At 43.0% G+C, this 13,865-nt stretch overlaps 2 protein-coding genes across 2 annotated transcripts in view; one reads left to right on the forward strand and one right to left on the reverse strand.

Annotated features, from left to right (window-relative positions):
- Positions 1 to 13,865, forward strand: part of LOC138949528 (protein GPR107-like) — a 60,212-nt gene that overhangs the window by 38,550 nt on the left and 7,797 nt on the right. Inside the window, exons 14-15 of the mRNA XM_070321370.1 lie at positions 198 to 245; positions 4,381 to 4,547. Coding sequence (XP_070177471.1) covers positions 198 to 245; positions 4,381 to 4,547 — 215 coding nt within the window. The remainder of the gene's footprint in view (positions 1 to 197; positions 246 to 4,380; positions 4,548 to 13,865) is intronic.
- LOC138949504 (uncharacterized) lies at positions 9,642 to 13,298 on the reverse strand. Its single transcript, XM_070321334.1, has 2 exons — positions 11,708 to 13,298; positions 9,642 to 10,733 (listed from the first exon to the last, which is right to left on the reverse strand). Exons 1-2 carry the CDS (start codon positions 12,696 to 12,698, stop codon positions 10,615 to 10,617), a joined length of 1,110 nt encoding a protein of 369 aa, XP_070177435.1. The 5' UTR covers positions 12,699 to 13,298; the 3' UTR covers positions 9,642 to 10,614.

Raw genomic sequence — 13,865 nt, forward strand, 5'->3', positions numbered from 1 at the left:
CTCCTGGCACACTGAACCAGTCTCCTGGCACACTGAACCAGTCTCCTGGCACACTGAACCAGTCTCCTGGCACAATGAACCAGTCTCCTGGCACAAGCATATAAATGAACAAAATGAACAAGCGACTGTCATCCTCTTTGTTTGGTTGCCTTGTTAGTTAATACGTAACCTTCAATGTGCTTGTTCTTCTGTTTCAGGTGGTCTGCTACATTTACTTCACTCGGATAATTGTCTATTTGATGAAGGTAGGTACCTGTGTCCGAACATTGTGTTATCACAACTGCCCTTTGTATTGAGTGACACTATCCTGGCTTCTTGGTTTTGCAAAGTGTTATGCAACCTGTTGAAGACGCCATCACATCTGGTCGGTAAGAGAAAAGTGTTATGCAACCTGTTGAAGACGCCATCACATCTAGTCGGTAAGAGAAAAGTGTTATGCAACCTGTTGAAGACGCCATCACATCTAGTCGGTAAGAGAAAAGTGTTATGCAACCTGTTGAAGACGCCATCACATCTAGTCGGTAAGAGAAAAGTGTTATGCAACCTGTTGAAGACGCCATCACATCTAGTCGGTAAGAGAAAAGTGTTATGCAACCTGTTGAAGACGCCATCACATCTAGTCCGTAAGAGAAAAGTGTTATGCAACCTGTTGAAGACGCCATCACATCTAGTCCGTAAGAGAAAAGTGTTATGCAACCTGTTGAAGATGCCATCACATCTAGTCGGTAAGAGAAAAGTGTTATGCAACCTGTTGAAGACGCCATCACATCTAGTCCGTAAGAGAAAAGTGTTATGCAACCTGTTGAAGATGCCATCACATCTAGTCGGTAAGAGAAAAGTGTTATGCAACCTGTTGAAGACGCCATCACATCTAGTCCGTAAGAGAAAAGTGTTATGCAACCTGTTGAAGACGCCATCACATCTAGTCCGTAAGAGAAAAGTGTTATGCAACCTGTTGAAGACGCCATCACATCTAGTCGGTAAGAGAAAAGTGTTATGCAACCTGTTGAAGACGCCATCACATCTAGTCCGTAAGAGAAAAGTGTTATGCAACCTGTTGAAGACGCCATCACATCTAGTCCGTAAGAGAAAAGTGTTATGCAACCTGTTGAAGACGCCATCACATCTAGTCCGTAAGAGAAAAGTGTTATGCAACCTGTTGAAGACGCCATCACATCTAGTCGGCAAGAGAAAAGTGTTATGCAACCTGTTGAAGACGCCATCACATCTAGTCCGTAAGAGAAAAGTGTTATGCAACCTGTTGAAGACGCCATCACATCTAGTCCGCAAATATTTTTGACCCCAGCAAGAGGGTGGTCAGATTTTCAAAATTGTATTCAGAGTTGTTGACAGATGTTCATTATGTGTGTGTGTGTGTTCAGATCACACTACCGTTCATGCTGGAGTGGCTGACGGAGATGTACATAATGTGTGTGTGTGTTCAGATCACGCTACCGTTCAGGCTGGAGTGGCTGACAGAGACGTTCATAATGTGTGTGTGTTCAGATCACGCTACCGTTCAAGCTGGAGTGGCTGACGGAGATGTTCATAATGTGTGTGTTCAGATCACGCTACTGTTCATAATGTGTGTGTGTGTGTTCAGATCACGCTACTGTTCATAATGTGTGTGTGTGTGTGTTCAGATCACGCTACTGTTCATATGTGTGTGTGTGTGTTCAGATCACACTACTGTTCATAATGTGTGTGTGTGTTCAGATCACACTACTGTTCATAATGTGTGTTTGTGTGTTCAGATCACGCTACTGTTCATAATGTGTGTGTGTGTGTGTTCAGATCATGCTACTGTTCATAATGTGTATGTGTGTTCAGATCACACTACTGTTCATAGTGTGTGTGTGTGTGTGTTCAAATCATACTACTGTTCATAATGTCTGTGTGTGTGTGTTCAGATTACGCTACTGTTCAAGCTGGAGTGGCTGACGGAGATGTTCATAATGTGTGTGTGTGTGTGTTCAGATCACGCTACCGTTCAAACTGGAGTGGCTGACGAAGATGTTCATAATGTGTGTGTGTGTGTGTGTTCAGATCACGCTACTTTTTTTTTTTTTTTTTTTTTTTTTTTTTTTTTTTTCTTTTTTTTTTTTTTTCTTTCTCTCTCTCTTCTTTTTTGAACCTCAGTTACAATATGACTCGCTACGAGTATGATACTGTGAGCGAAGCTGAACAGTTTAAACGTAAACAGAATGGGTTATAAATAATAATAATATCATTCTTTCGTTTAACATGGACAATCTTCGAAAATGTACAATATTTTCAATCAATTATAATTTAGCTATAATTCTCTCCGTCAACTGGCATTTGCACACTTTCTCTCTTTCTCTATCCTCTCTCCCCATCCTCTCTCTCCCTCCCCTCCCCTCTCTCCCTCTCTCTATCTTTAATCGTCCTCTCTCTCTCTCTCCCCCTCTCCCCTTCTCTGTCTCTCTCACCCTCCCTGCCACTCTCTCTCTCTCTCTCTCTCTAATACTGTGAGCGATGCTGAACAGTTTAAACATAAACCCTACCATTCTCTCTCTCTCTCTCTGATACTGTGAGCTATGCTGAGCAGTTTAAACATAAACAGATAGGGTTATAAATAGCAATAATATCATTCTTTCGTTTAACATGGACAATCTTCGAAAATCTCTCTTTCTCGCTCACTCTCTCCCACCCCTCCCTCCGCTCTTTCTCTACCTCTCTCTCTCTCGCACCCTCCCCTTGCCCCCTCTCTCTCTCTCTTCCTCTCTCAATCTCTCTCTCTCTCTCCCTCTCTCTCTCTCTCCCTCTCTCTCTCTCCCTCCCTCACTCTCCCTCCCTCACTCTCTCTCTCTCTATTACCATGCTTGTGTTTAAATGAATTAATAATAATGATATATTTTGCTGTTCGTCATAATTGTTTTCATCATTGGTTCACCTTAGTTAATACTTTGACATTTGCAACGAGTCATTTACAATAGCATGATAGTACTGGGTTTCTCAGTCAAAAAGCCGAATGGAGAGCTCTCTTTCAAATATACAATTTGGGTCAAAGCCTTCTCCGTATTTGTATATACTTATTGACATTTTTGCAACAAGCAGAATAAAGTTAATATTTCTTATAGTTTGGTCCTGTTGCTTGTTCGGTTGGAAACCAAATAAAACGTCAGTTTCTTTTAATTTTATCTGTGAACCTGTTTTTATATAAATTTGCTTTTCTACGTTCTTCCAAAAAAGTGATATTCTTGGGCATTTAAAGAAAAAATGTTCAATGAAATCAATATCTCCACACAGACTACAGCGATTGTTTTCACGTTTTTTCATTTTGTGTAGTAAGATATTAGTGGGGTAGATATTATGCAATATCTTCCAGTGAAGTAGCCTTAGTCGCTCTTCCTTGGTGCAGTTGTTTGCTATCATCCAATTATTTCTTTCTATTTTATAGTTATATTTATTCATCCAAAAATGTATTGAGCAAGGAGTATTTGCTTTTTGTTTGGTAAGTAGTGATCTAAATTTTTTGGGAGTCCAGTTTTTAAGAGATTGAGGTTCTAGAGAGACAGTCGCTTCTTGAGTTTGGTTATTGTCAGCTCGCAATGATTGCGCAATGAGCGCGGTTCGCATTGCATTATAATCAAACAGCAGAGCAGGGTAGTCCCCGATTTTTTCTGCAATACGTGCAAGTGGTAATAATCCCTCGTCTGTCCATATATCTTGGACGTAATTTATGTATGCATTTGTCCATCTCTTGAAGAACAGAGGTCTGTTTCTGTACATTATCTCTTTGCTATTCCAGAGACAGGTATATTTGAATTCAGTATTGGACAGGTATATATTTCTGAATTCAAGCCATTTAATTAGACATGATTTCCAGAATTTAGATTTGACTTTTTCGAGTCCTAAAAATGTTTTCGGATTGGCAGTAGCATTGAGGCAGCAAAGGTTTGTTCCAACTTCATTAAAGATGTAGGTTGGTATTAATTTCCATTTGGCAGATGTGTCTATTTTTAACTGAGTTATCCATGTCATCATAAAGGAGGCTTGCATATCTATTATGTTTATCATATTACAACCTCCATTCTCCCCTACGTTGCACATTACACATCTTTTTACCTTTTCAAAGGCTCGCGTATTTGTGTACTTCTTTTTCCATAAAAATCGAAATAAGATTGTATTTACTTTCTGTAGGATAGTGGCTGGAGCACTTAAAGCTTGCATTGGGTATACAAATTGTGAAATCAAGAAACTTTTTCAAGATCACGCTACTGTTCAAGCTGGAGTGGCTGACGGAGATGTTCATAATGTGTGTGTGTGTGTGTGTGTGTTCAGATCACGCTACCGTTCAAACTGGAGTGGCTGACGAAGATGTTCATAATGTGTGTGTGTGTGTGTGTGTGTGTTCAGATCACGCTACCGTTCAAGCTGGAGTGGCTGACGGAGATGTTCACGGAGCTGGCGATGATGGTGTTCCTGGTGGTGACGGGGGTCAAGTTCCGGCCGGCCACGGACAACCCCTACCTGCAGGTCCCCCTGGACAGCGACGACGAGGAGGAGATCGAGATGGAGGAAGTGTGAGTTGGCTCCTTGCTCTTTCATGTCAGCACTCAACTTGGGGCAATTTTCTTCAGGATAATGTGGGCTGCTCTTGATTGGGTGAAGCATACAGTACAGCCACTCAATTTCCATTTCCATCACTCGGTGTTGTTCCCAGACCTTGGTCTTTAGTCTTACTTGCATACTTTTTTTTTACCTGGCAAATTTTTCTGACCTCAGGCCGTTCAAATGTCAGACAGTTTTGACACAGCAATTATTTTTGCAGCTAGGACATTTTGACCGATACATATTTGGAATCCAGGTCCATCTGAACTATTGTCCACTGTGTCTAGAAACAACACTGATTACTTTATTATGCCATTGCTGGGAAATTCAGGTTGCAAATCCTCCAAGTAGAAAGCTAGCAGCAACAATTGTCTTGCTACTCTGGTATGTGCGTGTATAGGTGCAATCAGTTACCTGCACTTACCAAGGTCTTTACATAAGCCTGGATTCGAACTCGTGATCCACAAGTCCAGTGCTCTACCAACTGAGCTACTAGACGCCCCCCCCCCCCCCCCCTCCCTCCCGTGCTACCCACTTGCCCGGTATCTTACTTAGTTGGATTTCTATTTAGATTACAAGAATACTCATATTTGTGACCCTCCCCCACGGAATGAGTCGCATGTCCTCTTTGCATGATTTTCATATTTTTACATTTTCCTAAAGAGTGTTTTATGCTCTATCCAGTGGTAAAGAGTGAACACTTTTCGAGTTATAAGCCTGTGACTAAGGTGACCCTCACACTTTTACCACAGTCCCCCGGGACTAATATTAAGCCTAGCGCAGAACCGCGCGAGGTGACATGCGACTCATTTCGTGGTGGAGGGTCACATTTGTGTGTCACTAGTAACATGTCCCGGAAGACATTAAAAATGTCCCGAACAATGAATAACTGCTGTGACAAGACATCAAGACACCACATTGAAATCTTTCTCAATTATCATTAAGAATACCAACCACAGGAACTGTGCAACAGGGGAAGCAAGACACATGCTGCTTTGGGTGATTTTTAGACTTTTGTGTGTCAATTGAACAGCCTGCTTAGAGTATGTCAATCGTAACGGTTCTGTAAAGAGAACACAGTACAAATATTTTATTTTGTAGCCTAAAATAACTACAGATGCCCTTCAACTAAGTTATAGCTATCATTGGGAGGCCCGGCGGCCATTTTCATTTTTTAACGTTTTTTCCCCAACTTTGGCCATTCATAAATCAAAGAGTTATGTCTTTGATCTTCTAAAATTTTGTAGATATGCTTAATATAATATTGTCTATAGGATGTAGCTCTATGGGAATTTTAGCTATGAAGCACCAAAGTTGGGGGAAATGTCCATCACACCAACCCCAGAAAAACTTGTGCAGAGCACTAAACACAAAAAAAGTTCGTTTTCATCAACTGTTTTATTAATTGTACTTATTGAATGTTAAAACGCATGTATATAGAAATTATTTGCGAAAAAAGTAGTTAGTGAAGTCAGCACTCAGTCAAGGTGGTCCGTCGCGATATAACCTTCGTTGTTGAAAACGACGTTAAACACCAAATAAAGAAAGAAAGTCAAGGTGGTCGCATTTTCGTACGCTCTGGCTGTTTTCAGCCGTGGTTACTTTGTCTTTTGGACTTGGTTTCTTTCCTCTTGGTTTCTACTCGTCGTCTTACTTCGCTGCTGCACTGCCGAACTAAAGTTAAGGGCCGGCCTCTGATTTGCGCAGCTTTCCGTTGTTATTTTTTATGCCAACACTGCATGACGAAAAAATGGCCAACTTGGGTTTTCCAGAAGCCTGTCTCACTGCTGCACGTGCCTGACCTTGTTTTGCACGCATTGCAGTTCAGCAACACCGTTTTTAGGGGCAGTGAAAAGGTTGTCAAAACACGATAATTTCCTATAAAATTTGCTCGACATTAGCTGAAGAAGCAGTATTGCAGTCGGTGTTTGGCATGGTGCACGAGCAAACCATGGCTATACTGAAAACTCCTCAACGCAAGTTGCACAGGAATGGGTATTTAGGGGCGCGCACCAGAGCTCTGAGTAAGCATGCCTCCAAGAACGAAACTGACAACATTGGATCAAGGACGGGCGCTGGGATGGCTGCAGGACGGCGTGTCTGGCAGAGAAGTTTCCAGACGGCTAGGAGTGAGCCACTCTGTTATTCAGCGGCTCCACCAACGCTTCCAGACTACCGGAAGTGCTGTTGAGCGACCTCGGTCTGGGCGCCGAAGATGTACAGATCAAAGAGACGATCACTACCTCCAGCTCTTGGCTCTACGTAACCGAACCAACACCCGCAGGACGTTGATAGGCAACTTCAGGGCCGCTACCAACGTCACCATCAGTCGCATGACTGTGACCCGTCGTCTGCGTGAGGTGCGCCTGCACTCAAGGAGAACTGTCGTCCGTCCGCCCCTCACACCACGTCATCGCCGGGCCAGAATGGCGTTCTGCCGCAACCATCGGCGTTGGAACAGACAGCAGTGGGGCAGGGTACTCTTTACAGACGAGTCCCGGTTCACTCTCTCTTCCTGTGATGCCCGCATACGCGCTTGGAGACATCCGGGTGAACATTTCATCGATGCCTGTGTCCAGGAACATGACAGGTATGGAGGCGGTTCAGTTATGGTGTGGGCTGGCTTCCATCTGCACGGGAGGACCCCCCTGTACCGTATTAGAGGCAATCTTACCGGCGTGCGGTACAGGGATGAAATCGTGAGGCCTCAAATCATCCCTACACTGCAAGCCATGGGTGCCGGCGCTATGCTCCAAGACGATAACGCGACCCCTCATCGCGCTAGGGTGGTCCAAGATGTTCTGCAGCGTCAGCAGATTGTGAGGATGAACTGGCCAGCCCGATCCCCCGACTTGGCGCCAAATAGAACACCTCTGGGACATCATTGGACGCCGGGTGAGGGACAATCACCCCCCACCTGCTGATGTGGACCAGCTCTTCCGATTCCTGCAGCAGGAGTGGACGGCAATCCCTCAACAGATGCTCCAGAACCATGTAAACTGAATGCGCTCACGGATCGGTGAATGCCTTGCAGCCCGGGGTGGCCACACCAGTTACTGAACTTGAACAAACTGACAGAACTTTCTTGCCACTTTTCGAAAGGGGGGTGGGGTGCTTCCGACGGTTGCTGCGCAAATGAAATTTCTTAGTTGGTGATTTTGTTTACATGACTCGAACGGTTACATGTCGTATTAAAACGTTTCAAGGGTTGAAGGTGTTGCTTTGATTTGTTGTGTTATGAGAGATGATTCTTCTTCTGGCCCTTAACTTTAGTTCGGCAGTGTATGTTGAGGTGAGATCGTTCCTTGTTTTTTCTTGATTTTGAAGGCGTTTTTGGCCATATTTTGGACTTGTGATATTTTTCTGAAATTTGTCCAGGATTTTTTGTTGTGAGTCTTGTTTGTCATGGCTGATAATGTTAAGAAGAAGCATGCTCCCAAACAGGTGGCTGCTGAGTCCTCTCCTCCCAAGAAAACGCCTAGAAAAGCTAAACAAACCGGCCAGACTGTTGTGTCGGTGTTAGAACCGTCTTCCAAGAAATGTATTGATGTATTGGTTGACTTACCGGCTACCTCCATTTTGCCGGCTAAGTCCTTGGAAAAGGTCGCTCATGATATGAAGCCTGTTAAGGCCATGTGAGGGCCAAATCGCTATTTTCCATATCTGATGATCAGCACTGTTTGTGTCGCTTTTGTTATAATACTGATGGTCTCTGAATTAAAAAATGTTAATGTGTTTGTTTATTGTGTATGTCGTTGCTATAGAAACAGAAAAGTAAACAGCAGCCATATTGGATTTTAGGAACCGTTTTTTCCATATCCAAATGCTCGATTTCTGTCCAATATTTTGCATAAATATAGATTTAGATCATATCTACAGATTTACCATTTATTTTTTCTGTGAGTATTACAGTTATTTAAAAAATTTTTTTTTATCATAATGTTGAAATTTTGCGTAAAATTTAATATTAAAAAAATCGTAAAGCCAACATTTCTTTTCCGATTCATTATTCAAATGGTAACTCTGTAGATAGTATGTAAAAGTACAAGTATGCAGAATTTCACAGAAATCTAACCAGTAGATTTGAAATCATTTCGTTCCCAAATGTCAAAACATGCAAACTGAGGAAAAGGCAAAAACGCACACAATTTGTTTTGAAACCATTGATAGTTGTAATTAAACTCAAAATACATACATGTATCTCCAAATTCCACACTGAGGAATGTCTTTCACACCTTAGAGACACAGTTTAAAAGTTAGGGAAGACATAAAACATAAGTTATTTCAAACATGTGCAGTACACTATGAAAATTGTTTGTCCCGAGTTACAAACAATGCATACACACACTCCCAATTACAGCATGCACACCAAAAAAAGCTCGCTCACTCGTTCACGTTCACGTTCACGTTCACATTCACACACACACACACACACACACACACAAGCTAGCTCCAAATTACGAAACGTACCCAAGTCATTAATTGCACATATGCGTACAATAACCACAATATATATGAGAATAATGTTAACCACAATAACAATGACAAGTCGCGTGAAGCAATATAAAAACATTTAGTCAATCAGTATGAAACTTAAATATCAACACCACAAACCAGTCATCGCCAAGACTACGAGATACATTAAGATAGTCTCGGCTAACAATACCGAGACGGATCACGCTCGTCTCCGCAAAGCATGAGACCGTATAGTACTTACTAAACCTATTTTCTGTAATTCTGAGCACATTGTTAGAGTGAACATGACATATCTATATATTTTTGAATTCAGGAAAAAATGAGGAATGCAATGCAGTCAAAGTTTATTTTGTTACTAAAAATTAGATTTTAATGACAAACTTAACAAGCAAACTCATTACTTTATTTTTAAAATTTTGAGCTGAAATGCAATACCATAGTCCGGACTTCGTCGAAGATTGCTTTACCAAAATTGCAATCAATTTGGTTGAAAAATTAGGGTGTTAGAGCGCTGCCTCAACTGCCTAAAAAAATCCGGATATGACGTCATCAAAGACATCTTTCCAAAAATGGAAAAAAGACATCTGGGGATATCGCACTCAGGAACTCTCATGTTAAGTTTTATCAAGATTGGTCCAGTAGTTTCCTCGGAATCACTTTATACACAAACACACCATGAGTCATGACCCTCGTCTCGATTCCCCGTCTATGTTAAAACATTTACATAGTCAAAACTTAGAACATGCCTGCTGCATATGCAGGGCCACCTTCCAGCTGAACAAGTTCTTCCAGTCTCTTTGACTTGGCTGCCCGCACTTTGTCTCTCCTTTTACTTTGCTTGTCTCTCACAGCCTTCAGACTGTTCCGCACCCTCTTGTGCATCCTGGCTGCTCCAAGCCTCTTCATGTGATGTCCAGTCTGGAATCCGAAGAACTGGGCAGAGTCGGCAGCAGCAGCAGGTCCAAAGTTGAACTCTCTAATAGCAGTCAAGACTGCAAACTCAACACGACTGCGGGAAGCAAAGTGGTCCTTAGCACATCTTGACCAAATGAGGCTGTGGAGACACTCATTGGCATTTTGTGTCTTGCCAGAAACACATCTGCTGAGTAGGTGTTCTTCAGAAAGTCTCTCATAAATGGGCAACAGGTGTGCAGCTAACTTCTCCTCATTGAGGGGTGTGTGGATGAGGTGTTTGTGTGGACCTGGAACTTGGTGCTTCGCCAGCGCTTCCTGAAAGAAACACCACGAGCTCTCTCCAGCAGGACAAAGTTCATGTTGTGGATTTTCGTCAGTGGAAAAACAATGGTACAGTGATGCCATGATTGCTTTTTTCATGCTACACACATCCTTGTTGCTACGAATTGCCCGGTTGTAGTAAATCTGTAGCTTGCGTATGGCATTGCCTGTCAGCTGACCCCTTCCACGTCCACCAAGAGTCACCCCTCGCTTTCGGCAGTCTGTCACCATGTTGCGAAGAGCTGTACCAAGTCGTTTACTCACATGGTTCACACACTCTTCCTTGTCAATGTGAATATCCTCACCATAGGGCTTGATGTCGTTGAGCTATGTAAAAGTCTTGGAGTCACCGTCCGACAGAAGTGTTGTGTAGCGAAGCTTGTTGGTGTTCACCGATCGACGCCATATGACACGGGCTGCTTCCACCTCCATCATCCCTGATGAGCCTGCAAACAAGAACAAAATAAGAAATGTAATTTGCAAACAGAGTATTTTTTAAGTGTGTGTGTGTGTGTGTGTGCACGCATGTGTTATTCACAGTCATTGTACAGCTAATACTTCAACTATAATTAATACAGAAAAGAATTGAAATAAACATGGAATTACCAAATTACTGTATATTAAATTTCTAGCAGCAGGTATTTTTTTATTTATTTATTTATTTACTTTTATTTATTTACGAGGATTTATATCGCGCACGTATCTCACCCCACAAGGCGACTCAAGGCGCATGTTACCTATTAATAGTGGTGAGAACATGTTATATTGTGGCACTGAACATGTTAGATTGTAAACGTTAAGCATAATATTCATCAATTGATACTATTTGAACATTTTTAAATACACTTGTATTGTGCCACACATACATACGGTACATGTATGTATGTGGCCACACATGTATACATGTATGTATGTGTAAACTATTTGCCACCCCCTGACCACTACTAGCTCCCTCTGTTCTAAGCCCGTTGATTCTGAAGACTTGTGAATCTCACTTCATGCTGTAAATACAGCTCTCTCTCTCTCTCTCTCTCTCTCTCTCTCTCTCTCTCTCTCTCTCTCTCTCTCTCTCTCTCTCTCTCTCTCTCTCTCTCTCTCTATCTGTGTGTGTTTTCTTATTATTTTCATCACACACATCCACTCCCCCATGCCCTGAACTATTCTTAAAAATTGGATTTATATATGCATGTGTTACAACTTTCATTATTATTATCATAAATTGATGATCTGTCTTTATGACGCTTTTTTGTAATCCATCATCCATGCCTTTAGTTTTGGTTTTCAGTTTCACTGGAATGCATGGAAAATAATATCCACTCATCACTATTACATTTACTTGTAATTTGCTATATTTGAGTAAGTTGCTTAAATTTGAAATAAACTCTATTCAAATATTTCTGTGCAAACAAATATAATTTACCTTTATAGTTCACCTCACACTTGTCCAAGTGGTCCACGAGCCAGGCCGCATACTCCTCTGGTTTTTCCTGAAACAGCTTCTGCCCCGTAGACTCGCACACCTGGCAGTAGGTACACATGACATGGGCATCAACACAGAGTCCAGTAAGTAAGTCCACAGCACACCCAACTCCAATGTGCGAAGAGTGTCCACGAGTAAGCCAGGTGCCATCATAGCTCACAATAATGTTCAGGGTGTCATCGACACCAAGAGTAGTGCCACAGTATCTTGCATGAACTTCTCGAACATATGCAACAGTCTCACTGAACACATGCTTCCGGAATCCCTCTAGTTGTGTGAATAGTTGGCTGGCATGAGTATGAAAGGTCTTGTGGTGAAGTCCAGCTAAATCCATGTTTTCACAGAAATTTCTGAATGTGGTGGCTCCCAGTCCACAAGCAAGCGAGGAATACACTGCCTGTCTGTTCATGTCGAACACTTTTGTCTTGGATTTAAATTTTGTCGCCAGATACTGTTCATACACAGGCTCTTCGCACGAAGAACAGTTCACCTGGGCAAATACTGCCAAGCCACTTGTTGGTCTGGAGTCTGTGCAAAGAGACAAGCACTTGTTTTTGCACTGTGGACAGCACAAACTTGCAACCATACTGTCTACTTCGGCAAAGTCTACAACACCCCTCTGGGTTTTTACCAGGGTTTCAGTAGCAGCAGATGACTTAGTGTCAACTCCACCGGAAACAAACCTCTCATACGATTCTTTTTTGAACTCACTTCTTGTCTTCGTGCCGAGAATGTTTTCAGTTGAAGGAATCGACGCGGAAAATGTAGCACTAGCAGACGACCCCAAAACCGGCACAAATTCTGTCACGTCAGTCAGCACAGAAGCTGATTGCGCTGATTTCTTCGCCTTCCATTGACTCTTCACTTGATCTGTCCTCTTTTTCGTAGATTTTGGGGCTCCTCTGGTTGTTGATGGCTTGGTGCGAACCATTTTTGCACAGGAGCGTGTACTTTCACTGCTTGTAAACAAGCGCCATTGTTGTACCACGTGACCCCGGTTGAACGAATCAAGATCGCATCGTACGTCATACTCTCCGTATAAGGAAGTTGGCGTAGATTGAACTACATTGACAATGTTCCGTTAGAGCCGAAGTAGTCCGGAAAATAACGAAACAACGGTCACATGCAAACAGGGGAGGCTATGTAGCATGCAACGTCATGCAGTGTTCGCCCTGTCGTCTGCTCAAATTTGCTGATCAAGGTGTTGAAAATCGGCAATAATAAGGCAAGTTCAGGACAAATGAACGCAATCAGGCGAGGGTTGGTTTATTGAATTTATTTTTATTACACAAAAAAACCATGTATATGCAACATCAACGGCAGAAATTGAAAGAAAAATGACCACAGTTTTCCAAACAGTCAAAATGTCTAAATGCCCAAATCTGCCCAAAAGCTCAAAAATCACCCCCGCACATCCCCTTAAAGCGGCTTCCGCTCCTGTTGTTCCCGGTTTAGCTGCTGCGGACGTAGCTTCTCTGCTGCTCTCACTTACTTCACAGGTTTCGTCGTTGGCTGAGTAGTTTCGTCCATGAGAGCGGAGCTTCGTGCCCTTCCTTCCGGGGTGACGGGTGTGTCTTCTCTGGCCAAGGTTCGTCCTTCTCCTTCTGCTACGGTCACTAGAGCGGACGCTTCACAGGATGAGGAGGATGTTCACTTCCTTCCTTGGGGTGGTCCTTCTTCCGGTGGTTCACTTCAAACACAAGGTATGTCAGCTACACAAGTAACCGGGTTCTCCGGCCAAAGTGTAGCGCGTCTGCAGAAGAAAGTAACCCCTGACATGAGTTACAGGGGCAAAAGTTCTGATACCTGGGCTGGCCATCACCGTGCCGTCGGTCGGTCAGTTCAGGGTAGGGACCCTGTAGAGCGAACGGAAGGTTTGGTGCTTCACGCCGTGTCACAAGACATTGGTCAGGTTGTGCAGGAAGAGGACAGAAAGCTGGCTCTCGGTTGGACTATGATAGTCAAGCAGGGGGTCAGCTTCCGGATTGCACGGACGTGCATGATGTCTGTTCGGACGAAGGCGCTTCCGCTTTGGGGGAAGGCGCTGGGTTCCGGTTGCCGCTCAAGCTGTCAAGCGTGGTGGCGCTTGCCGCGGAAA

This window comes from Littorina saxatilis, linkage group LG15, assembly GCF_037325665.1.
Source record: "Littorina saxatilis isolate snail1 linkage group LG15, US_GU_Lsax_2.0, whole genome shotgun sequence".
NCBI lineage: Eukaryota > Metazoa > Mollusca > Gastropoda > Littorinimorpha > Littorinidae > Littorina > Littorina saxatilis.

Bases quoted from the DNA above. Each gene is read 5' to 3' on its own strand.
- LOC138949504 (XM_070321334.1), bottom strand. From the start codon at position 12,698: ATGGTTCGCACCAAGCCATCAACAACCAGAGGAGCCCCAAAATCTACG. The intron at 10,734-11,707 runs GTAAATTATATT...TCTTGTTTGCAG, and splicing joins GTGTGAGGTGAACTATAAAG to GCTCATCAGGGATGATGGAG.